At 45.6% G+C, this 27,419-nt stretch overlaps 1 protein-coding gene across 12 annotated transcripts in view; it reads left to right on the top strand.

The window, feature by feature from the left end:
• Positions 1 to 27,419, top strand: part of PITPNM2 (phosphatidylinositol transfer protein membrane associated 2) — a 1,944,277-nt gene that overhangs the window by 1,050,490 nt on the left and 866,368 nt on the right. For all 12 annotated transcript variants that reach the window (XM_069619654.1, XM_069619653.1, XM_069619649.1 and 9 more), the window contains one exon: positions 8,809 to 9,042. In XM_069619654.1, coding sequence (XP_069475755.1) covers positions 8,809 to 9,042 — 234 coding nt within the window. The remainder of the gene's footprint in view (positions 1 to 8,808; positions 9,043 to 27,419) is intronic.

The following is a 27,419-nucleotide window of genomic DNA, read 5'->3' as shown; positions in this document are numbered from 1 at the left end:
TCTACCCCGAGTGCCCATAGAATTGGCTTGCCGCCCTGTCATTACATCACCCAGTGTTGTTTTAGCTGCTTCGGTCTGCCCATGATGCGCAGCTTGAGCTCCGTCTCCCTCTTCACTAATCCATGGTGCGCTGATCATGTGTTGAGAGCAGGTGTCCTGGGCGAGGCCCAAACTGGGGGCATGCCTGCTAAGTGTGATTTTTCCTTCCCTTTCTCGTAATACTATACAAAAGCTCCCTGGGCTGATGACATACACAGTGCATCCCTACCCCTGCATCACCCTGCAAAGCCTTCTTTCATGGTGTGACTGCAGTTTGTTTGTGTACCTGTATTTTTCCCCCCTAGGAGGTGCCCCTTCCCCTCTTGCTTACTCCCATAGGTAGTATGTGCGCCCCCCCCCATCTGGTACTGAATTAACAACTTTAATACAAAGGTTTGAGAGGGAGAAGCGAGTAGTGACAGAATCTGGTGTTTATCATTTAATCCATCTACCCCCATCACCCCTGTGAGTGTCGTAGAAAGAGCTGGTATTTAAGGCGGCAGCTGCAGGCAGGACACTTAAGGGGACCAGCAACTTCCACAGGAGAAGGACAACTGGGACATGACAGGGTTAGAGGCCCATGTTGATAACCCTGCCCCATTTCATATGGACCCCGAGGAGGCAACCTTGGGTTCCCTGAAGTGGATGTTTGGGGAGATGAGGGAGGAAATGGTGGCCTCACGCAAAGAGGCTTACGCACTTAATATGAAGGCAGAAGATCTGAATCTCAGAGTCTGTGGATCAACAGGTTCACGGAAGTCTCTAGTAACTGGGTAAGTAGCTAGTTCAGAGCCCCCCAAGTTGTATCCTGAAAAGGATAGCTGGCACTCTAGTAAGATTGAAGAGGAGAGTGTGCGCAGGCACAGAACTCTCCATCTCTGCATTTGGCCATTCCATTGGCGCCTCCAGAGCATTATGGAGAAGACCCCTAAACATTTAAGATTTTTCTGACGCAAATGGCATTTTCTATGCTAGCCAGATGCGTTTTCCACAGTAGCAGCTAAGTTGGCATTTCTTTTATCGTAACATCAGAAGCAGCAGCATGCTTAATTCCGCTGGTTTCTCCAGGGTGATCCCCTCTGACAGACCTGACTCAGTTAAAGTTTGACTTTTGAAAGATGTTTGATCAGTCGGAGTGTGGATGGCGAGTTGATTGATTTAAGGCATGGTGGTGGGGATCTGGCAGAGCGTGTATGAGAAAGTGGCTGACAGGCGGAAAAGATGGCATCCCTGTTTTACTGGTGACTGAGGGATGAGTTAAAGGATTCCTTAGCATTGGTTGCAGATAGACCATCTCTAGCGAGGCCTTGATAGATCTGGTGATTCGGGTGGACTATGGGTTAGGGGAAAGAAGGTTAGAGCAAAGACTGGGTGTCCTAGGAGTAAGATCCTGGTCCAGATCAGAATGAAAGAGACTGGAGTCGAGGGATGGGAAGGATCAAAACCTTCACCCTGTTGACTACAGAGGAAAGGGAAAAGAGGAGAAGGAACAACCTTTGCCTATATTTTGGAAATAAATGACCTGTCCTGGGAGACTTTCCTCATAGACTTTGGAGGGTTCCACCGCCTTCAGTGAAAACACAACAGGTAGCCAAAACGCTTCAGGCAGTAGACCCTCACATCACATTGTATTCTTGTTTTGGAGTGGTGCACGTTGAAATGTGGCGTGCCTTGCGTGCTAGACTCGGGGGACACAGGGAACATTTTTTATTGGGGCTTGGCATAGATTATGGGTTTTCTAATTGGATGAACACTCTTGCCGTAGAGGTTTAGGCCAGTGGATGGCATGCAGCTGTCCTCAGGGCTCATAACTCATGAGACAGAAGTGGTTAAGTTGAGATTCATGGGAGTCATTGGGATGGAACTGTGTTTGAGCTTATTGGTGCCCCTCAGTTGGAGGTTATGTTGGGAGTGCCCTGGTTGACTTTACGTAACCCTTATATAAACTGGGTTAGGAGAAGGGTGGAGTTCAAATCAGAGTTCTGTCAAGAGGTTGTCTTCACAGCAGGCCCATCAAGCAGGAGGTTGGAGTTTGTCTTGCAGAGGGAGCACTGGATGTCACTCTGTTGGTGCTATGGTAAGGGAATTGCCTGAGTGTTACCATGAGTTTAGTTTCTTCATGAGGCTGAAGCAGGGTGTTTAGTACCTCGCTGTCTCTACGACTGTGCACCTGTTCCATGCAGTAGAATGTACACCTTGATTGAGAAATAAACCTAACATATCAAGAAGTATTTCAAGGAAAATCTGGCTTTATGTGACATTCCCTGTCGCCAGCTGCATCGATGGGTGTTTTTTGCTTTAACGAAAGATTGACTCTTCCGGGCCTGTATAGATTATGGAGCCCTGAGCATGATTACGGTGGCTAATTGCTACCCTTTTCCATTAATCTCAGAAATAATGGATCGGAAGCAAGCGGCAACCATCTTTATGAAGTTGGATCAATGAGGAGCTTTCAACCTAGTTAGTGTTTGAGGGTGAGATTAATGGAAGAAGGCTTCTAGAACTAAATGCGGGCTTCATGAATATAAACTCATGACCTTTGGTCTCTGTAATGACCCTGCCACTTTCCAGTTTTCAAGGCGCTTAGGGAATACCTGGATTTCTTCTTGGTGGTTTACATGAATAATATCTTAATTGTTTCTGGAAGACTGTTGCAGCACGAAGCACATGGCAGATTGGTGTTGCAAAGACTTGGAGGTAACCATTTATTTGCTTACTTGGAGAACAGCCATAGCCTCCGGGTGTCCATGGTGGTTGCCTTTTGAAATCCTGTTTAGAGGGGACAAAGTATGACGGACCCTACCTCCCGTTTTTTTATGCGAATCAAGAGAGAGAATATGAGGTACAAGGGGGCTCTCTACTCAAGGGTTTATAGAGGAAATTACAGAGCCTTATAGATTGGAAGGCATATGGCCCTGAGGAGAGACCATGGCAAGCTGCTGAGCAGGTTCATCGTTGAATCCTGGTAAGCCAAGCCCTGGGACACGGCCCTCAAGTGGTTGCGTGGAGGGAGGGGCACTGTCAGGTCCTCAAGCACCTTGAGGTGCAGGGAAATGTCCGGATAGCAGTAGGCAGTGGAGGTAATCTGCAATGGTCGGGTTGCTGAGGCTCTGGAGTGAGTGTTTGGTAGAGTGAATTGCGTAGCCATTTCTCCCCCAGGTCCCTTTCCCAGATGGAGAGTAAGAATTTAGGAGCTGATTGCTTGGCCTTCATAGCAAGTTAGTGTGGAACCCTGGAGGGCATTCTAAAATGCTTCTCATCATAAACCCTTGATCTAGCAGGTTCTGGTTTCTTGCAGACCTTCTCAGAGCCCCTTTTTTGAGACATTTATGCAAATGAGAAAAAAGATAATTCAGTGTTACTCGGCTTGGGACAGGTTGCAGTACAGATTGGTGCGACCTTGAATTTATTTTTAGTTTGTAAGAACAGAGTGCTTGCAGTTTTACTCAGGAGTGGGATACGGAAGCATTCACCTGCAACAGTACTGATAGGATCCTGGGGAGTTTATTTATCCTGGCGCTCCACCCAGAATAGTGTTCTGAGGTTTTGGTCAAGATTAACGTTAGTGGCCAGCGCAGAAGACTTGCAGTCTTTGACAGAGAAGTGTACCGCATGGCATGCAGGCTTGCCCCTGACGTTGGTGTTGAAGTATCTCGCACGAGTGTTGTGTGGTTGCTCCGCATTTGAGATGGCAAATTTGCGTAAGCCAGCCTGAGAGGTGTTAGAACATAGAATCCAATCAGGTTGCTTATCATCAGGAGAGTGTTGTGTCCTCCTTGTTACAGGGACGCTTTTAGCGTGGTGGAAGGGTGCTCTTCAGTCCTAACTTGAGTAGCCTGGGAAAATTGAAAATATATTTCAACTCCCAAACTGAGTAGACACTGTCAAAGAGCAGTGATATTGGCACATAGTTGGAAAGTAAAAGTAAAAAGGAAAAGGAAAGCCTTCAGTTTGGAGAGAACATGTGTTAGATTTTAATAACTAAACACTAATCTCATTGGAGAACGGCAAACCAATCAGTTTTGAGATTCTTCCCCTCCATCTTGGAAAGGGATACAACCTCCTTCCTAAAGGCAAGTAGTGAAAGGGAAAGAAGAAAAAAACACATTACTCAAATCCACTCGAACAAAGACTCATTCAGAGTCCCAACAACCAAACAATTCCAGATCAGATGTTCTCCTAAACGTTTGGTAACCCACAGGTGCATAGCAACCACCCACCCTATGCACTTACCACTGCCTGTGCAGACCTCTCGCTGCACTGTAAGGGTGCCAAAGGAGAAGACTGACACACAGGTGGCATGTTTGTTGGCATAAACCTTTATTGTATGAGAAAATAAAAGTGAAAACCTACCTCTCACTAACTCTAAGAGGGATTTTCCCTACCTCTACAAAAATTCTATGGATTCCGTCAGGATATCCATGTAACTCAAGAGTTCACCGTCCTGTGTCAAAACCCTGCTTCTATCCCTTACACGTGTAACTAAATTGAAGAGGTAGTGGATCTTCTTGGTCCTTTTTTGACTAGGAATCACGGTTCGATTGTAGGTGGGACTTTCACTGAGGGAGTTCCTCAGGTCTCAATCCCTTTTCACGACACATAACAAAGTTCCAGGTTGAAATCCCAAACAAGTAGCAAAGTTCTCAATTCAACTGAAAAGGGTAAAGTTCCAGCTTAAACATCAACATTCCTTATTGCCCATAGTTACTTTTCACTACTGGGTCGCTGGAGAATACATCCCTTCTACAGGTATCGTGTATACTTGATTTCCAAGAGATTGACTCCCTTCTCAAGGGGTCTGGCTGTCAGTATTTTCCTTTTTACACAGCCAGGTGGAATTACTTGCTTCCCCTGCTCTCTCTCTTCACTTGGCTTCACGTTGTTACAATGTCATAGGTATTAATCCCTTCCCCTGGACTTCCTTAGCTCTGTTCTCAGACTTTCTTGGATCTTACCTTAACAGTTTACAACGCCATGCAGAATGACTCCCTTCCCCTGCTCTTTTCAAGCTTCTTAGTACAATTTACAACACCAGGGGAATGCCTCCTTTGCTCTGACTCTTCTTAGGCTTGTTGTTACAGTTCACAACCGTTGGTAGAATTTCTCCCTTTCCCTGGTCTTTCTCAGGCTTCTTTTTACAATTCACAACAGCCGGGGAATTCCTCCCTTCCCCTAGCCCTTCTCAGGCTTCTTGTTACAGTTCACAACCGTAGGGAAAATGTCTCCCTTCCCCTGGCCTTTCTCAGACTTCTTATTACAATTCACAGCTGTTTGCGGAATGCCTCCCTTCCCCTGGCCCTTCTCAGGCTTTGGCAGACCTGGTTTACTGCCAGGTATTTCCATGAAGAGGATGACTGACTAGAAGTTCTTGTGGTTTTTTGCACACTCTCCTGCCAGGTACTGCCACAAAGAAGATGACTTGGGTGACACTTCTTGCTTTTTTGGTGGAGGTCCCAGACCTCTATTTGGGTTTCTTTCCCAGGGTTTCCTTCTTCACCTTGCGCCCTTGCCAACCTTCCCAGCAACCCAGATACCTTTTAGTGTTCTTGCTGGATTCCTCCATTTGGTCTGGGACTCTGAGCTTTGGTTGTGGTCTTAACCTGGCTTCTCTGGCTCTACGACAAGCTGCAGTGTTCCCACAGCGTGCCTCTTCCGCTTGCGCCCAGACCTTCTCCTGGCCAGGCTTCTGTCTTGTTCCTCTTCACTGGAGCAAACAGGGACGTATCAGTTCCCTCGTTCGTGCCACACTCGCTGGCTTCTTCCTGGTGCTCCGCCGACCCGCTTCCTTGCTTGCGGTTCCTCCAGTGAGGGCTTCTCACAAACGTAAGTTCTTTGTTTTTTATGTTCAAATTATTGAAACAACCAGAACGCGTGTGTGCGTTCTCTTGAGGACTCCTGACTGCTGCGCATGTCCTGCTCATCCCAGTGCCTTCCAGGGAGATCTCTATATAGTCATACCTGCTATTCCTCACTCCAGTATCTTCTAGGGAGTTCTTCCTACGATCAACCATATTCTTCCTCGTCCCAGTATCTTCCAGGTTCTTAAGGATACAGAAACAAATGGATATGTGGGGTAGGGAGGATTGAGTGAAGGGATAGGATGTTTAGAAGGTGAGTGGAGGTGATGAAGGGTGGGCATACTGCATTTCCCCTGCATGGTTGTCCTTGTCCTCTCAGGGGCAAACTCTCCCCATGAGATCTTCATGCTGAGTACCACACCCACGGTGACTATTGGGTAGTGTCCTCACCTTCCTTGCCATATGGGAAGGGGCTGCCCTTCAGGCAGAAGTGACGACATCCAAGAATTTGTCACAGAACCTAGAGAACCTAAAGGACCTGTCAGTCCCTTTCTCTAATAGAGGACGTTATTAATTGTGTGTTCACTCCGTACAGTCATAAAATGTCTTCTAGCTTGTCTCATTTTATCTCCATTAAAATTCTATCACATAGAAGGGTTTGAAATGGCTGGGAGCTATTTCGCTCCTGCTTGTACCCTAGTAAAGCCTAGTTAACTTAAAACCAACAGTTACCAGAAGCTACTTTTGGCTCTTCATGCCAACTGGTGCTTTAACAAACATGGATTTATGACATTAACTTTGAGTGTTTGAGAATGTAAATAAAGACAAATTAGAACACAGCTAGGACACATTTCAATATAATGGCATCTCATGTAGAAGTTAGATTTGAGGTGCACCGTGTACTCACTTTTGGTTCCCCATTGATAGCCCCTGCTTACTAAGTGATGCCTGCCATCCGCGAGCCAATTTTAACTCTTCCCCATAAATCTTAATTTTTAACCCTGCGTAGGCGGTTCTTCATAGGCATTACACTCCGTATGTGCACCCCTTGATAAAATAACACCCCAAAGGTTATAAATGCAATAAATAGGAAACATTACCTTCATGGTGCTTCCAGTACTCTTAGTTCTTGCTTTTCCTCCTTCACAACTGCTTGGGAAAGCCTGTAGCAAAAGAGTCACTTTTAAGAACTGTAGGGTGCGTCTGGTACATGTCAGCATCCTTACACGTGCCAGGTCCCACCGGATAGTCATCTCCAAATTCCTTGTCACTTCCAAGGTTGGCACGCATCCTATGCTTACCAGAGATGGTTGGGAGAGCGTTGTGAAGGAGGGAGACACAAAGAGCAAAGAGTACGGCAATCAGCATGAACGTCGTTTCCCTTATTCTGGTGTACAGCTCTCCCTCTTTCCCAACTGGTAAAGCTAGCTTCTGTTTTCCTTAGCAACGCCACTAATTCGAGCAGCTTAACCCAAAATGCTGAACCTGGGGTATGAGGATCTGCTCTCTGTTTTGACCCTACATTTGTTTTTAATCATGTTGAACAATTCAGCTGGTTCAGTGTCCCTACAGAGACTTCCCATAAAACCAGACCATCCATAGGTGAGTCGAACACTCCTAATTCATATGGCTTAGAATCTCCACCATAACTAGTTTGACATGCCTGATGTACACCAGGCATGGTCCGCCCACACTCTATATATAGGTAGGTGCCTCTAAGGTTCTTGCAATTCCAGTATTTTAAAGGTGCCTTGTTTTTGGCAATGTCCAATTTTGGAAAAACATTGTTGATTGCCGTTTTAGAGGCTGGCCAAATCGAGCCTGTCTGTCCCCATGTACATAGCAACGCTAAAGTGATTTCCACTCTTTCCACGCCGTCAATGCCCCAACCCTCTAATCACCACAGAAGCCAGGCATGTTGGCGAAACATATGATGCAAGGGCGCGCAGAAGAGCTGGCCATTTCTCACTTTCCTTTTACTGATGGGGGTCTTATAGTCCTTTCACCGTGCGATCCGCTCTTTCTCAGTGTGCACGTGACTGATCTAGCAGACAAGAAGGGGCGGGAAATCGTGCCTGTGACTTGGAGCGAACTGCTGGCGTTCTGTGCCAGCTCGGGGTGTTCTGCCTGCTGACTATTCTGGAGGGGAGTCTCATTGTTGGGTCAGCCTGCCCAACCCTGGGAGGACAGACCAGACAGAGAGAGCCGCAGCTGTCAGGCATGGAGATTTATCAACACAAGCATATGATGATCCATGATTCCAAGGCGGCGACTGCCACCTATCCACTGGGATCTGTGAGAGAGAGGGCCATTATAGTGTGGTTTAGCTGGACTAAGGCACTGTGCTCCCAGGGACCTAGGGATGAGCAGGCAAAGTGAGGGGGAAAACCTGGGCCAAAGAGCTGTGCAGCGGTGATCCTATTTCCCCATGCCCTCCCGCCATTGTTTTGGTTGTCTCCGGTTCTTCTGCCGTCTGTGGGTTCCACAGTAATAATTGCATAATAATGTTTACATAATGGATCTTTTAGCACCGTTTTCTATGCACATTATTGAATATGGTCATTTAATTAATATCTCTGTAAGTGTTCTTGTAAGTACATCTTTATTTTGGATGCGAGGCATTTTTAATCAATGAAAGGATGGATTGGTGTATAGTATATACTCTGCATTCCGTTATCACATGAAATCATGAAATCTCCCGGATTGGAAACACCTAGATTTCTGGTGGCTTCTGGGCAGACAGGGACTTAACATTGTGGGAAGATCTCACGCTCTGATTCTCGCAGGTGTAATCGCAGGGTTGATTACACTGAAGCAAAGGCGTGCTTGCAGGCCATGTTTTTCAACACTCCTTAATACATTCATTGTAGCTTGATGCGCTGTCAAATAAAACCTAGCTAGCGTTTGTGGAACGAAATGTACACATTGTGTGAGTTGTACCAACTTGGCTCTGCTTGTGTTTCCTCTTCAGACCCCATTGACATTGTGAAAGATCCGATCCCAGCGCACGAATACAAGGCCGAGGAGGACCCTAAACTTTACAAGTCCATGAAAACGAAAAGGGGGCCTTTGTCAGACGACTGGATCGAAGAGCAGCAGGACAACCTGGGCAGATACCCCATCATGTGCGCCTACAAGCTGTGCAAAGTGGAGTTCCGATACTGGGGCATGCAGTCCAAGATCGAGCGCTTCATTCACGATGTCGGTAAGCATTGCCACGCTTTCACTTCTCTTCGTCCTTGCATCTCGCCAAGGGTTGCCAGCTTGCTGCCATGCTTAGCCGGCTGACATCCAAAATGGAAGGGTTGACCTGCCGACAGGTGAGGCAGGGCATCTGTGAGCGACACATTTGCTTCCCCGTGTAAACAAGTGCCGAATCATACAAAGATGTTTAATATGCGCGAGATGACGCTGTGTCCCCCCAGGAGTACTGTCCTTTATTAATCCCTCTACCCTTGATCTCCAGTAATAGAATATCATATTTTTAGATCTCGGGAAGATAGCTCAGGGGCAACGTGCTCACCTTGGAAGCAAGACGACGCGGAGCAACACAGGTTTAATACCCGGGTCCGGGCTTAGAAACCTCTGGGTATTAAGCGCATTATAAATAACCTATCACATCATTTGTGTTGATGCTGTGCATGGTATGACTAATGCATGATATCAGTTGGCACCATCTTGCTCTGGTTAGTATTACGCAGCGGCTTATTAAAGGGCAAGCTGGCGTATGCAAGTGAGAGGCAATGCATTGCACACAACTTCCAGCCCAACTCCCGCCATGATGGCACTTATCATTTTCCACCCGTTTGCAGTGGCTGTTTCACAATGCTTCTAAGCGCTCGCCTTGTGATGCCAGTTTCAGAAGTGCAGGTTTTATCCATGATGCCAGTTCTACCCCGCAGACCCAGATTAACCAAATGATAACTTCAAAGTTAATTTTAAGTTGCATTCTATTAACACATGCCATTGCAGGGTTTGAAATTAAGATTCAATGAGCAGGAGCTAAAATCTGCTCCTGGGTGTCAGGCCTTCCCAGCGGGCAGGATCTACCACTGGGGAAGCCGAAGCGAGCGTGCAGCGCAATGCAGATATAACTTTCACATGAGATGCACACTTCACCTTTTTGTGCATTATGGATGATCCATTATATTTCATGCTGGTTGTCCCGCATCTGGTGCCGGCTTGGAGGATTTGGCAGACTCCCTGTTGTTTCCCAGTTATGCTGGGTTAAGGAAGTGGTTGCTGGTTCCTGTTTTTAGAGAAAAACACTTGACCCCATACGGGCCAGCGCTCCTCTTCCTGCTGAAGGCGGAAGCCCCTTTGCCAGCTTGCGCTTTGTCGAGTTGTGTTAGTAGGGCACTGAAAATGCTCCAGAAGACGAAACAGATTAAGTAAAGTACAGTTTCCCACTAAGTCAGTGGTTAGAGTCTGGGGTTTTTATGTTACTGCTCTATCTGAAGGGAATTGTCGAATTTTGAATATTTTGATGTTTTTATGTGTAGATTTTATATAATTGTGTTTTATATTTTGTGATTGTTACTTTTATGGACATTTTTATCCGAATAAACTTTTATTGACTGTATTTTAATGGGCCCTAGATGTGTTCCAGTTCCTCCTTGTGTGCATTCTCAAACGTTGAACATGAATGTCACCCATGCAAGTTTGCAAGGCGCCATTTGGCCTGGGGGTCCGAATGTAGCTCCTGGTAACTATTAGTTTTAAGCTAATCAGGCTATTCTAGCTAAATAATAGCTCCCAGCAGTTCCGAACCCTGCATTGTCTTGGGAGAGTGAATGAGTCTGCCCTTGCAAATAAAATGCCCACCGTGAGACGCTTGGAAGCTTCTGGAAGCTCGCTTTCGTCACACTTCGAAGCAAGCGTTGGACTGAAGCAAGAGAGCTATTGAAAAACACAAACAATGGACTTGCAGCATGCCAAAGCGAGAGCACATGTGTTTGAATGCGCGCGTGCGTACATATGCGCATATTATATCAAGGCGAGGTGGCTTTATCTGAATGTCACGCTTTCTGATTGCGTTATGACCGAGCAAGTTCATAAACTGTGCTCTGTCCATGAGTGCAAGCACGTGAAAGGCCAAAGGCCGCTCCTTTAGATCCTAACCCAAAATGGCTGCTGCTTTCACAGCTATCAAGAGATGCAGGGTGGTGGATAAGCAGGCTTTTCAGACGCTGGACCACTTTTGATGACGTTTACTAGTGTCGACAGAGAGAGAGAGCCAGTGAAAGTGAGAGGCTTCTGAATGTTTAAGGCTCCCATCAATGAAGGCAGCAGCCCTACTTCAGCTCTCTGGAGGTGACCTTTCCTTACCTGCCCCCCCCCCCCACCCACCCTCAAAAGATGACTGGGGGGAACAGATGACTAGCCCGCCCCATGAGAAGAATTTCCAGCCTGCCAACGGTTCTGCAGGGGTGGGTGGACACTGATCTGGCCTGTGATCGTAAAGATACATTGATAGCTATGGGGGCACAGGTGGCAGCTAATAACACCTGAGAGATCTAATAAGTTACATGGGGCCATACACAAGACGACGCTTGAGGGGTAGGTATCCAAGAAAGAGGACAATACTACTCGAATCGCCCTCCTCACAAACTACCATGGCAGAGACCATAATGACCAGCACACATCCCCCTGCTTTGGTGGGGGCTTGCCTTGGCCTGAACCCCAGGTGCGCCTGATGGTATTCAGTGATTTTAACGAATAAAAAAATAACAAAAAACAATTGTTAAGAAACAATTTGGTCAAAAAAAGACCAAACATTATTTTAATATAGATATGGGGTGGGGTAAGGGGTTAAAACAGGTGGGGAGGGGATTGGGGGAGGCGCCCCACAATATCTAAAAAAGCGTATTTCACAGTGCGAGCCGCACAGGGCCCTGCGATCGGCTGGGGAAAGTCTTATCAGATGTCCCAGGTACAAACGTGAAAAAGGCTTGGGAAAATCCTTTACTGTCAAAGCCGCTAACACCTGGAATCTCACTGTCTGAAAACAGCAATGTGAAAATCTTTCAAAAAACCTTAAAGACGCGCCTCTTCAAATAAACCTCACCACTCACTGTCCTGCTCCTCATCGCCTGCTGTACTCTTGGACCTTGTTCTGTGATTTATGGACTGTCTTCTGTGTTTATGTTCCCAGCGCCCTGATGCCCACGGGCTTTCGGGCGCTTTATAAATATATAAATAAATACATTGCAGAGGGGTTATTAATATAAGAAAACAGCGGGGTGGGGCGGGGGGAACCACCAAAAGAAAATGTAGCATTTTTTCGACCAAATTGCTTCACTGTAACTTTTGTTATTTTCGTTTTCGTTAAAATCACATAGACCCCCGCCCGCGCCTGATGAGGAGCTGCAGCATGTTGGCTGCCTTGCAGAGCCGGAAGGGTCATTACCCACCCCACCCCCACACTCACCATACACTATTCACTGAATAGGGGTTCCCCCTGCGATGAAGGGGTTTGATAACCTTGTGGTGTAGGGAGCGGTCACCAGGATACAACACCTGCAGTACCGGCCAATGGGGACCTGATCCAGAGAAATGGCAGGGACCAGGCAGCCATCCCATAGATACTGTAGTACTCTAGTAATTAATGGGACCATGGGCCTGGCTGCAAAACTGGGGCTCCCCGCCTAATGCGTGCTGCCACTATCATTTTGCATAATTAATTATTTGTGTTAATTGTGTACTCTGTTAAGAAACTTGCGCTAACACCTTTGTCAGCCGAGCCCTGTACGCTGTTAGTTGTTATGAATCTCGGATTCTACTCGTGGGCATGCGCAGTCAGGATTGCAAGCCTACTGGTGTCCCCAGGATACTGTGCTCACCTATGTGCCCTGTTGCCCATTTCTCCACAGGTTCAGTGTGTTATTTCCTGTCCAGCTGCCTTCAGCCACAGCAATCCAGCCATTCCCCAGATGTGCATGCTTTGGCCATGGTTTGCATTAGGTCTCTGGGTTTTAAATGCTCATAGAAATACCTGTTGGTGGGTCGCTGTCACGTTCCAGGACATAGGATGGGGTGGCACAAGACAGCCCCCAACTTTTGATTTCTGCATCACTTCTGGGGCCCGTAGGGGTGGCCTTGCCACCGGTCACACCCACCACACTTTACTAGCTAACACAATACTAAAGAACATATAGTTGCCAAAAAGCCCATGCTGTCCAAATGATGCCAACAGCCATAAAAGTGGCACGTTTCTTCTTCCACCTCCCAAAACATTTAACACAACTGGTCACACTAGACTCCCAGCGTCACACTGGCCCTCCGCTAGTCCATTGCCAAAGGCAAATGCAATCAGCACTTGTCTATGGTAGATGCCCACTACACAAAGACCTTCACATACGTCTCTTGGTTTGAATTGCATATGTTCGTTTTTCACTGCTCCAAATGTGTGTTTTGTTTTAGTAATTTGATGGGAGCGGATTGGGCGTGGCCTGCTCCTGAATCCTTTTCCTTTATATAATCAAATTTGCGCCCATCGGGGGATGTTTTCTTGGGTCTGCTGACTTCCTAAAATGTCATGGCTTGTTTTGTAGTTGTGCTGCTGTCCCCTGTGGTGTTGTTTACCTTTGAATCTTTCCTTTTGCTGCCTCTTATTCGGGACTGGAACGCTGGGGTCAGATTTATTGCCGCCTCTTTTTTGGCCCTCTTCACGATGCCTCCACATCTTCAGAAAGTCTTGTTTTTGTGAAGCGTGAACCTCTTGGGTTTATTTATTTATTTGTTTTATTGTTTAAAGCGCAGACCTAGCTCGAGAGCAGCAGAGCGCTATGCAGAGCGTAGGCAGCCATTATTTGGACTGCCATCTTTTAACAGTAGCACAGTACTGGGAGGTCTGTGCGTCCGTTGGAATTAGTCCTTGGTCAGGCGTTGTTGAAAGAGCCATGTTTTGATGTAGTTGATATTTCCCTCGTAATGCCACAGGTAACCCTGTTATAGTCCTGTCCTAGAATGTGAATGGGGTAAATGGACCATCGAAACAAAAAAAAAGGTGTTGGGGTGCCTAGATAAAAAACGTCTGTTGAAACGGTGTTAAAAACCCTCTTTTAAGACAACAGTGGAAAGATCCTGCATTCGGTACAAAATGGTGGTCCAGAGAGAGGCTGATGTGACTTTGCAGGAAACCCATCTTCTAGATGGTAAAAACGATTGTCTTAAACTAAAGATTTAACTGTAAAATGTCAATTTACATTCGCTCAAAATATAGAGTCGGGTGTATTTTGTTCAACAAGAACCCATGGTTTGATGTGTTCACCTTCATCATCGATAGAGAGGGTAGGTTTCACTTGGCCAAGGTCGCCGCGAAGGGCATTTCTCCGATACGGAGGGACGTATTTGCACCTTTCTAGACTTGTCGATTGAGACCTGTGTGGGGATATTAACGTGGTGCAGGACTCCATGGTGGACAGGTCAGAGGGGCAACTCTAGCATTGCAAGGGATTCTGTCTTTGCATGGTCAAGAATTCTTTTGCACGGCCGACCCCTGGAGAGTTCACCGCCCAAAGGAATGAGGCTACACCTTCTTCCTTCCTCTCACCGCATAACTCTTGTTTCCGAATTGAATTTTTCATCTAGTCCTCCACCCTAATGTAGGTGGTGAAATACAATTGGTTTGGGAAAATAGTTATATCCGATCAAACATATGTCTACGTAAAGGGCACGGGCACAGGGAGGCTTTGTGCAGTCAGAGGACACCTAAGATTTTTGCTTCTATGGAAAAGGCCAGTGCACATGAGGTTGGTAGACAGTATTACAGAAGAGGGCGGAGTGGTACATAGGAGCAGAACAAGTATCAGTGGTGCATTCTTAAGGTTCTTCATAAATGAACATTCAGAATGTGAGCCAGGAGGCAGCATCCAATTAAAAGAGTTCTTCTCAGAGATTGAGATACCTTCTGTCAGGGACGGGAAACCGCATGTCTGGACTCAGAGATTTCTTAAGAAGAATTGAAGTGAGTGGTTCACCTAATGAATATTAACAGATGCCTTGTCCCACTCAATTTTACAAAGGAAATTGGGGACATGCTTCTTCAGATGCTGAGTAAGTTCTTTAATTGGGCAAGTATGAGCTTCCTGCTCCTATGGCATTGGCACTAATCACCTTGATGCCAAAATCTACATTTCAGAGGGAATAAAACTAAGACTTACATGTCACTGATTGATGCCGCGTCTACAACAACCATGTTTTGGGGCCTGGACAACAAATAGTAATATCAGGCAAATGCTGGACAAGGGTCCCCCTGACTGTAAAAGGTGGAAGAACCTCTGCCTGACAATATGGGGAAGGTCCATACATAGTATTCAAATAATGCTGCTACCGCGTATTGTGTATGTCTTTTATATGACACAGTGGCCCTCATTACGACCCTGGCGGAAAGGGGTTTACGCCGGCGTAAACCATGGCGCCCCTTTCCGCCTGAGTACGAGTTCCCCTAGCGCCATGGTGATTTTAACGCCTGCTTTTAGCAGGCGTTAAAATCCATGGCGCTAAGGGACCTTGTTGTTAATTACGCCACCGTAATTTACGGTGGCGTAATTAACGCCTTCCCCACTCCCATTATACCCTATGGGGCAAAAATGGGAATGGGGAAGGGTAAATGGGGATTGGGGACTTACCACCCCGCCAAGGTCGGAATGGGGCGGTAAGTCCGCCAACCACCATGGCGGAGTTGGCAGCTTAGCGCCATGGACCATGGTGCAAATTGCACCATGGTTCTCCGCCAAGGTCGTAATGAGGGCCAGTGACTACTATTGGTGATGGTGCAGAGGTCTGTAGAAAAAACTATTGGAATCCTCCTTTTAGGACCAGTACAGTGGCAAGATCCTGCATTCGATGCATAATGGTTGTCTAGAGAGAAGGGGGATTTGGATTGTCAATTATATGAAAGTACCATTGCAACTTTGCCTTCCATTCTCTCTCGCGCCACGGATTCTCAGAGCCCAGAAGTGGGTTGGGTGGTCATTGAGCAGCTTATAGGTTACCCTCCCACCCATGGAAATTTACCTGTCCAAAGAAAGAGCTCCTTCAGTGGGTATTCTTCTTCCATGGATTGGCACCACGGTGAAGGAGCTCAGGGTGGCCATATTGATAATGGGGCAACATTTCTTGATCCACCCTGTTGAGTCTCGCTAGGGCAACCCTGTGTTCAAGTTAAACAATAAAGCTTTGCCTTTTTGCCATTTGATTTTTTAAACCTTTAATATAAACTCCAGGAGTCAGCTATGTTTTCAAATACATGAAACTGGGTGTGCGGTTACTAGACTTGGCAGACGTTCTGCTCTGAGGCCTGCTGTGATGTGTCCGGAATGAAGATTGTCCCGAATGTCAGACTTGTCCAGAATCCCCTACCTGTTGTGCTGGTCCCCAGTTAGGATTCTTAAGTGTGTACTACTGGAGAATGATACTTTATTGAGCATATGAAAAGGCCACAGGTTCCCTGGTCCAGATGCTTGGTGTTTGTAACATGATTACTGGACTTTAGGGGTAGGCGTGGGCTCGCGTGGAACTGTGTTCTGGCAGCTTGATTGCAAGAACTCCTCCTTGGTGTGTTCCCACGCTGCCCGACTGCCTCACCAAGTACCAAACATCGACTTTTCTGGGCACTGGTTGTTATACAAACTAGCAAACCTTACAGGTGTGAAAAGCAGATGAAAAACCTATTTATTTGTATTTGGAGCCTTGGCTCGTTGTCTGCTAAAGTGAGAGTCGCCCAGCGGAAGAGAAGTTGTGAGGAGAAGCACGTGGAGGCCATTGAACGACCTATGAACGTGACCCCTTTGCGGCTGTCGCTCCCATCCCCCATAACACCCTCCCTGTTTCCCTTTTGTGGTGACACTCTTTAGCCCTTTGTCATGGCTAGGGCATGTTGGTTATTCGATCGGGTTAAGAAACAGTAAGAGAAGGATGAACTGGAGTCCTAGTTCATGACATGAACAAAGGGAGTAGCACAGAATAAGACGGCCAAGGACACCGGACCAGAATAACTGCAGAAACACTATAATACACAGTATCAGGCAACAATAGGTTTTATTTTCTAGTTTTATCAATTATGAAATTGAGCTCATGGAGTATTTAACTGCTGTACAACCCGTATTAATTACAAATCGTACACTAACCGCTGGAAAAAGTTAGAATTAGCCAAAAATAACAGGATGGAGGATTTGCATAAAAGCATGGTGATGAGACACTACAAAACACGTAGCTAAACAACCAACACACACACATATATTACATGGCCTGCGGTAGCGGCCATGTAGTTATGGTTAAGTTGCTCATCTCATAGGAAGAGCACTTTTTGGGCGGCTTATAACTTTGCTCCCCCTGGACGAATCCACACCAAACTTTGCAAAAAAAAGTATATGGCCCACTCTGAATCTTTCTGCAAAGTTTGGTGAGATTTGGTCCGGAGGGTGCAAAGGTATAGGGGGGTCCCAAAATTTCTTTTTTTCCCATAGACTGAATGGGGGAAAAAACTTTGCTCACGCCTACAGCCCAAACCGCTTGACGGATTTTCACCAAATTTGGGGCAGGAGCAGCGACTTGGTCCCGAAAGCGTACTTTTGTAAATTTGGTGAAAATGCGTCCAGTAGTTTTTTTTAAAACGACCAAAAAATAGGTCACAAAAAATTAGTGATATCTATGTCCGCTCCGCGGACACACTTCCCTGTTCGCTCCGCGGACAGGACACCGATTGGTTAATCGGCTTGTGTCATGTCCGCGGACATGCAACGTGTTCGCTGATTGGATGGTGAAGAGCGTGTAGTGCGTCAGATTTTTCGAAGCGCCCCCCATCTTGGATTCGCAGACTTTGGCCGGTGTCCGCGGACATCGCGGTAAAAACATATTAGAAAACACAACATTTCACTGGGGGTGATGAGGATGGGATATGGCTGCAAGAAGAAAAAAAAATGGGTGTTTTTTGCCGCGAAAGTTTGCGAACAGTCATGTAAAGTTCGCGAACACCTTAGCATTACAGAGTTGGGGAAATGCAGTTCTTGGATGGCTTATAACTTTGGCGCCACTTAATGGAACTGCATCCATATTTCTGAACTGATTCTGATTGAGTTTGCAAAGTTTGGTGGGATTCTGTCATGAGGGGGCAAAATTAGAGGGGGGGTCCCAAAATAATGTAAAGGCTTATAAATGAGGTGCCATTTGAGAAATCTACACTTCATTTGGCAAACTGATAATAGATCTAGATATACATGTTTTTGCAAAGTGTGGTGGGATTCTGTCAAGAGGGAGCAAAATTAGAGGGGGGGTCCCAAAATATTGTAAAGGCTTATACATGTGGTGCCATTTCACAAATCTACACTTCATTTGGCAAACTGATAATAGATCTAGATATACATGTTTTTGCAAAGTGTGGTGGGATTCTGTCAAGAGGGAGTAAAATTGGAGGGGGGGTCCCAAAATATTGTAAAGGCTTATAAATGTGGGGCCATTTGACAAATCTACACAATCTACACAAAGGTTTGCAAAAAGATTATAGATCTAGATATAGATGTTATCGTAAAGTCTGAATGGAATTTGTCAAGTGGGGGCTAGGTTATATGACAATTGTATGTGCATACATTTGACACTTTTGAAAAAAATAAAACATGGGTGGATTTCCAGCAAACTTGCATAAGGAGCATTGTCAAGGACCTACAAGCATGGTTTTGCAAATGTGCCAGTGTTTTATTATTTGACAAGTGTCATAATGTAGCTACAAAAAATAGCGGTATACCTTTAGTGACTGAGGGGTAGCCCGTGGCCATGGGCAGTGGCCAGATTGTCCGGGTCATGGAATAAGGTCATGACCCGGACAATCTGGCTACTGGCCATGACCACAAGAGACAAAACATAGGATTAAAGTGGCCATGTCCACCTAGGACTGGCTTTGTGGTAAAAGTTATTCGAAATTAGGATAGATCTGAAAGGGAGAACAAATGTGCTTGTGTTAATATGGTCATAGGGTTCACTTTTTGCCTACTGCAGGCTGCCATGGAAAGCGAAGAGGGGCGCCCTGTATGGAACCCTCTGGGACTGGAATGGCGGGATAATGGTCCAGAGACCTTGTTATCCACCCTTGCTTCGCTTGGGCTGATAACTTGGGCTGCTGGGATGGTATCCACCGTTCCAGTCCCTGGAACGGAGGATGAACGCCACAATATTCCCATTAGCATAACACAAAATGCACATGGAAATGTTCGAAAATGTTATTGAGTCTATGTACTTTACTGAGAAATATAAAATAGATGGAGTCTATACTTTATTTTTAGTTCTATTTTTTAACTGTGAAAGGTGGTTCCTAAAGGAATATCTTTCGTTATTTTTGGATGTATTTTTTTGGCAGGAGAGCTAAGAACGAAAGGTGGGGAGGGAAATGAGGGAAGAGGAACCAAACACTAATATGGAGGGTAGGTGGACAAGGGAAAATGTTGCGCGTGTGTTATTTCTACGGTAGGGGGCAGTGTTTCTCGTGCTCTTTGATTACAGCAGTAGTGGTGGCTCTTGGGGAGGAGGGATGGCATTAGCTGATGCCATTTTAAGATAAATAGCAGTTTTGCTGTATGTACTGTGAGCTAGATTATTAATAGATAATGAGTAGGAATAGGTGTTGGAGCTGTGCAAGGGAAATTTTGAAGTTGAAAGTTCCTAGATCAGTAGAAACTGCAGTTCTGAACTGTCCGCGCAGCAGAATTCTCATTGTGAAGTGCGGACGGATTCTCGGACATGTCATCATGCCGCGCGCTAGTGATGGTCATGTGGCACTGTCCGGAAGGTCCGCTATGAAGTCAGATGTTCGTAGATGTCTACGGATGCAAAACTAGTTGAAATAGTTGCAAAAAGTGTCTACAAGTGTTAAAAATGATTCCAGAAGGTGGGAAATGGCAGAGTTTTAAGGTGACACTTTGCAAATTGAACACAAACATTGCTATATTGGGTAAGTATATTATTAAGTTGTAGGAAAATAGCATGCACTGGTAAAAACCTATGAAATTCACTGAAAAATGGTGTTAAAGGGGAGTTATGGTTAAGTTGCAGTAATAAAAACCTATGAAATTCAATGAAAAAACTTTGTTAAAGGGACGTTATGGTTAAGTTGCAGTGATAAAAACCTATGAAATTCAATGCAAAAACTTTGTTAAGGGGACGTTATGTTTAAGTTGCACTAATAAAAAAACTATGAAATTCAAAGAAAATACTTTGTTAAAGGGACGTTATGGTTTCAAGTAAAATCAGAAAAACCCCAGAAATTCGCCAGTTATGGTAAGGTAAACAACCATAACTCGCGCCACCACTGTGCACTGCTAAGACTAACATCCAGGACATCAAAGATGACATCAGAAATGTCATTGATGACATCACTGATGACATCACATATCTGGGCCACTTGTTTTTGTTTATTGACATATAGGGCAGATGGGTTTGTTGGCTGGCAGTCAGAATAATAAAATTGAAAAAGGTGCTATATATCTAGACGTTAACCTTGTCATATGTTCTTTAAGTACTTTCCCTAGGGTTTGGTCTCAGCTCATGGTGCACATACATGGGGAAATGAGCAGGCCTCAAACACACAATTCATTTGTATACATGAAGATAAACTTTAATGTCATTAATATTTTCTGATGATGCAGTTTCTTTCTTCCTTACTTTAGTTTCCCTGTATGTGCCTTTGATTTGTATGGAGTGTGGTTATTCATATGTATCGTTTGTACCAGCACAAGTGCTGTAAGTCTTGAATTGTTAGCCAGTTATTACATGTTTAACATTACTCAAAGCTCTGATACAGTAGCATTCCTTATTGTACTATCCAAAATCGCTAAATTATAAATATTGTACTTCTATGGTGCATGCTGCAGTCATTGCCTATGTTTATATATGATTAGGTTTCTGTATTAACGACAACACTCCAATACAATGATATTAGATGAGTACATTCTTGAATAGATTAAGTAGTTCATGATAGGTCTCCCGATCACCCCTGAGATCTTGTTACCAACAATATAAACACAACTCCTTTTAGGGACTTTTCATCAAAATGTATTTCACATGTGATGTCATCAGTGATGTCATCTTTGATGTCCTGGGTGTTAGTCTTAGCAGTGCACAGTGGTTTCGCGAGTTATGGTTGTTTAGCTTACCATAACTGGCGAATTTCTGGGGTTTTTCGATTTTACTTGAAACCATAACGTCCCTTTAACAAAGTTTTTTCTTTGAATTTCATAGGTTTTTATTAGTCCAATATAACCATAATGTCCCTTTAACAAAGTTTTTTCAGTGAATTTCAAAGGTTTTTATTAGTGCAACTTAACCATAACGTCCCCTTAACAAAGTTCTTTCATTGAGTATATATATATATATGTATATATATATATATATATATATATATATATATATATATATATATATATATATATATACATATATATACTTCAAAGCACTTTGTTTTATATATGTTTCATACATGTACAACCTGTCTTTTTCAGCAAAATTGAGCCCACTGGACTATATGTCCTCACCCTCCAGATCATCACCGGCAAAAGACCACTTCATTGGTGAACGTTGCACTTACATATATAATGAATGTACATTTTTGTTTTTAGTGATAGATATAAGAGACCAAAAGAAGATGTCCCCCAGTGAGGAATTCCTGGGCAGGATGCCATTCTTTAAAAATAGGGTGGCTGGTTTGCTTATTTAGCATTGACCACTTGCCAGTCATGACTCTACAAGACGCGTGGAAGGGAATTTCCTGGAAGAAAAGCAAATGCACGCGTGATTCAGCGACAGTGGGGATGTTGAAGCATTTCTGTTTAAATGTTCCATGTGCTGAATAGGACAGAATAAGACCAACCGCAATATACAAAGCGACTGGTCAAGATTTGAAGTTAGTTAACCCTGGTGGTAGCTCTGTCGTGCAGGTATTGGCATTATTCAGAAGGTGATAGTACAACCCACACCAGGACGTATCATTACTGCAGTACCAATTTTGCAGCGATCAGTGGTACAATCACCGTGGCCCACCGGTGACCCCACCCTGCAATGGAGGGCCGGCTATATTAGCTCTTTTTGGTGCTGAGCGCTGCAGGAGGGAGTAGGCTATCCATCGGCTGTTCACCCGTTGATGTGCTGCTCTCTCTGTGGTCGTCTATTGGGATCCTCTAAAGGACCACACTGAAGCCTTCTCACATAGCAGGGACCAGTCACGTGGGCACTACATGCCCCATAATGTCTCTAGGGGGCATAAAGATGCCACTACTAGCCTCCATGTCTATGCTCACCACACAGGTCGACTAAAAGGATCATTCCAATCCTATCTTGTGCCCCCGCCTAAATAGTGGGACAAGAAGGGGGGCCTTTGAAGGCACTCAAGGAGCAGTGGTCCCGAGAAACATGCAGCACCTAGGCATTAGACCCCCTCTTATTTCTGCAAAGAGAAGGACCTGAGCTACAACGAGGAGTCTGGGAGGCATTCATCCTGCACCAAGCCCCACTGCAGAACTGGTAGCCACCATCAGGGAAGAGACCTACCGACTAACACATTCACCAGCTGCCTAAAGTGACACACCCTTATTCTTTTTACCAACAGGAGTGGCAAGGCAGGACCGGGGCGTAATAGACAGAGGAGGACTGCCTAAGGAGAGCAATGGGCCAATTCCAAGTCCCACCGCAGGACTGTAGGCCACCCCAGCTGACCACGGCCAACTGCCAATCCCCATCCCAACTGACACACCTAAATCCACTTGCCCTAAAGAGAAATTGCAAGACGGGCCAAGGCCCTATAAAAATGGAAACCCTCAGTCACTCTCTGTGGGATCTTAGAGGAAAGAGGATGGCGGTTGGAACAGTAGCAGGAAGGAGGAGTTTGGAGAATTTGGAGAACAAAACGGGAGAAGAGGCATTAGAAGGCCATTGGGGGAGAGAGTACTGGTGGAGATTGGTATGTAAAAGCAGGTGAGAAATCAAAAGAGTACTGGTGAGATTGGAAAGGAGAGGGCAAAAGGGGGGCAAACGATTAAGCAGAGATGTCAGGAGAATCTAAGGAGAGGCTAAAGCATGTTAGGTGGTTGGTGGTAAAAGGCAATAGCAGGGTACTGGAAGTTTTTTGGAGGAGGCAGGAGCGTCATATGGGGAGGTTGGGGAAAAGCACATGGAGTAGATTGAAGGCTTGGCAGAGGAGATGGTTGGGGAAAAGTTACATGAGAGTACAGAAGAGATAAAGGAGGTGGAGGAGGAGAGCTACAAGGAGGTGGAATGACAGGTGGATGATGTGTTTGACAGAAATATCAAGGAAGTCAGGGAGAGAAGTGACATGGGGAAGGTTAGAGGAGATTCCGAGGAGGTTATACCCAAAGGTAGAAGAGCGGAGTGAATATATATATTTCTGGATATAATGTGGGGACTTGTGGAGGATGGGGAGAGCACTGCATATTCAGTGGAGGAGATGAATGAAGAGTGGCAGGAGGATCTTAAAGGGGTCTGCTATTAGAAGGCGCTAGGGAAAGACAAGATCAGCAAGGTGAAGGAGTGAGGGCGGACCTAAGCAGGATGGAGATAGAAAAAACCCAGAGTTAGTGTGGAAGACAGGGACGATTATCAGATGAAACAGATGGTGGGAGGTAATATAGAGTGGGAGACCCGCAGTGGGAGATAAAAGAAGTTGTTAGGAAAACCCCAGTACCAAGACAGCATGATGAGGCACCAGAGGGTTAGACTGGTCCTAGCCATACTTTGGAGGAGGGAGGAGGAACAAGTCGGAGGCAAATCAGTGAAGAAAGAGCTCACAACAGAGAGGTGACTGGGAAGGTCAGAGCCAGGGAAGGTTAGTGAGCACAGGTAGAGGAGCCAGGATCCCCCAGGATCCAGGCTGTCAACCAAGCCTAAGCTGTCTCCTCTCCAGGAGTACCTATGTACACAGTAAGCCACCCATGCCATTGAGTCACCCAAGAAGAAAACCTAAGGGGAGAGGGCAAAGTCAGGAGTCACAAAGGCAGTAGGGTGGAGAGAGGATCGGATCCGCCCAACAGGTCCCAGAGACAGCTGACAACAGGTACTCTGACATCAACCCTGCTGCCCGATAGCATCTTTTCAGAAGAGGAACCAGAGTTGACCAGCAGCAACAGTGAAGAGTCGACCCGACTGGAGGGAACAACTTTGGTTGTGGAAGATGAGAGAGAAGAACCTCCCCCCCCTTACTAGCGACACCAATAGGGCCGTAGAGCTACAGAGGCTGACGACTCTGGACACTATCGCATAGGCCACAACCTAAGCCCTATTTCCAAGCTAGCCTTCTGGCTAACCTTCCGCCCTGACTGGGTCAGCTAGGGTGGAGACACTGAAGTGACTAGTGATCAGGACAAAACCTGCATCAGAACAGGTCCCACCACTATGGTTTATAGTGGGGAAGTAGCCGCTGCCCCAACCTAGCAACACACCGTAGATAATCTGGTGCAAGGACATCTAACCCTTCGGGGGTATATACAGGCTCATCGCCCCCACAAATGCCCTCCTGCAGAAGTATGTGCAGGAAGAAGACCCAGAGACATTTTTCCAAAACTTTGAGTGGATTGCAGGGGTCTCCAAATTGGACCGAGATCACCGGCCCTCCTATATTGCCCTCATACTAACAGAGTAACTACAGTCTACCTACCAGGTCCTCAACATAGAAGGGGCCAAGTCCTACCAGAACCTACATAACAGGGTCCTGGAGAGACTCGGAAGGGATGCCAAGTACCAGTGGCAACAGCTGCGAGAGATTAGACTTCTGCCTCTAGAGAATCCTTGACGTATGTCATATAGGATTTTCTGGCTGTCCAGATTTCGACTAGGGTGTATCGGGTACAGCTGTGGAGACCAGCAGTGGAGGCAACTAACCCCATTAACACCATCCCCTGAGAGCCAAAGAGAAGACAACCTGAACAACCTGACATGCCCATGAGGAACTTGGGGAAAACCCACCAGGTCAATGGCACCCAGCAGCAGACCCCCCTTAGACTCCAAGTGACCGACCAGGTCCATACTTGAGGTGGGGTTGCCATAGTGCTATGTGTGTGGGAAGGCAGACCATACTGCTAGATGTTGTACAGCAGTACCACTCCCAGTGCCAATGGATGCTAGATACTGACGACCGGAGGAATATGCAGAAGATGTAGGCCTGGTGGATGAAACCGGAGAACCGAATGGTGGAGACACCAGAGGAGGCTGACATTCTGGCTCAGGGCTGATCTTCCAAGTTCTACACTCTGCCTATCCAGATAGGTCAGGAGGGACAAGCCCTTCAAGATTCTGTTAGTCGACAGGTGGCGGTCAGGGCAGTTCATGTGCTGCTCAAACAAGGTCACTCCATTCCATGCAGATCGTGATTTACATGCCAAGGAGCATATCTGCTTCTTGGCAAAGCCAGAAGAATATGATAAGGCGATATTGGTAATGCATGGCTTCCCTGAGAAAATGATCCTTTGGACAGATCTACCCCAGTTTGTTGAATGATTCAGTAAATATCAACATGAGGATCAATAGGAGATGACCCAGAAGATAGCCTAGTCTCAGAGCTCTTCATCAGTACTATAGTGGCTCCAAGTCTTGGGTCAGAAAGAGGGCTCAACGGTGGTCCAAAGCCATACAGACTGGGAGAGTTGAAAGAGAGTGAGACAAGGAGGTGGAGGGAATGAAAATCAAGGAGACGGTAGAGGAGAGCAAATGGGAGGTGATTGACTGGAAGTTGGTGGGAGCTGTGACATACAGGATGTTACAGGAGATACTGAAGAGGTTTACAGGGCAAAGGGAGGAAGTTGAAGAAGACATCCAAGAGCTAGAAGAGCAGAATTAGGAAGAGGATGTAAGATGGGGAATTCAGTAGGAGGGCAGAGCACTACTTATGCAAAGAAGTGAATGAAGAGCTAGAGGAAGAAGTAGCTAAATGGGTCCAGTATTGGAAGGCACAAGAGGAAAAGAAGATCAAAAGGGTGAAGGAGGTGGAGGGAGAGCACCTATGGAGGTTGGAGATAGAAGAACCGAGACCCTTGTTTGGGAGAAGAAGAGGATAATTATTAGATATCCGAAAGAGACAGTGGGAGAGATCACAGAATGCAAGACCTGCACTAAGGAGATAAAATAAGTTGTTATGGAAAGCCCAGCCTTAGACGGTTTGAGGATGTACAAGAGGGACTGGCTGACCCTAGGCAGGCTTTAGAGGAGGAAGGAGGAACTATACGGTGACAAAGGTGCGAGGAGGGAACTTACTGTAAAGAGCAGACTGCCAAGGTCAGAACCAGGGAAAGTTATGGAACACAGGTAGAGAAGTAGGATCTCTAGGAGAATGTTAACCAAGACTTAGCCAGTGTCCATGAGTACCTGTGTCGCTCTCTTGAAGCAGACTCAAAAAAACTGAGTTGGACCTTTCCAGGAAGAAGTTTTGGGCATGCCTAATTCCCCTTATTAGGAAGACTACTCAAGAGAATAACAACAAGAGGAGAGCGGGAGACTGTAGATTTCAAGGGGGAGTCACATCAAGGGCTTTTAAAGACTTTTTAGGTGCCTTTTTCCAACCCTGTTTATTATTTGTCCCAGACGGTACAAAATCCCCTAATAAAACCGTGGTGTTACACTTTAATAATGATTTTGGGTTGCCTAGAGGCCATCCTAACACTACCCAACACCCGTATTCGATACCTTGAAATCTTTCTGTGTCAGGGTTCAATCTTACGCTGACTCTACCTCAGTGATGAATGCAGAATAATTGTTTCCCAAACCCATTGGGGCCAAAACTGAGCTTTTCTTTTTTGGCCTGAAAAGAAGACCAGCCCTTTATGGGACCTCTCCAAGCCCCACCTTTTGGCCAGCTACTCCCTCTTGTTTGCTATCTTTTTCCTTCAATTATGTTATTTTAGTCACCCCTCAGATAAACTTTGTAGTGTTAAACCTCTTCCAATTGGGGACATTTAAAAAAGGTCTGTCCCTGTTAAGTTCCTAATATTTAAATCCTGCAGGGGCTGCTGAAGTGACTCGCTGCAGTGTTTTGCACTCACTGCAACCTCAGAATGTACTTACGGAAGAAGAGAAAGATGCTGTTGCTGAAGCCCAAAATGAGATGGTACAAGAGAGTTCATCACCAAAACCTGATGGGGGAGAACCAAGTAAAAGAGAAGATTTTTATTTTTCTGGTCATTAAACAGTACGTTTTTGTAACTGAGGCCACTTGATAATTCAGTGTTAATTGTTTTTCTAGGATGATGCCTAATTTCTTGATCCCTGCACTTGGACTGGGACATTTTCCAAAAGAAATAGGTTAACAACATGGAGTCCAGAGATTTGTTTTTTTATCAATAACAAAATATCTGTTTTATCTGGATTTATTTGAAGAAACTTTGAGTCCGCCGTGGTCTTAACAGCAAGGAGAAAGTCTCTGACCTTGTCCGATAAGTTGTCATCACCCTCTTAAGGTCACTCAGAATCTGTCAAACATAAGCACAATTAAAAAGCATGAGGATATAAATTACAAAGAAGAGATGAAAGAACAGGGCCTTGAAGGATGCCACATTACAAAGGCTGAGACTGAGATAAGTAAGATCCTAAGTG

This window comes from Ambystoma mexicanum, chromosome 10, assembly GCF_040938575.1.
Source record: "Ambystoma mexicanum isolate Mex_15411 chromosome 10, UKY_AmexF1_1, whole genome shotgun sequence".
Lineage (NCBI taxonomy): Eukaryota > Metazoa > Chordata > Amphibia > Caudata > Ambystomatidae > Ambystoma > Ambystoma mexicanum.
Note: the sequence above shows the minus strand (reverse complement) of the source record. Positions and strands in the feature narration are given on the sequence as shown.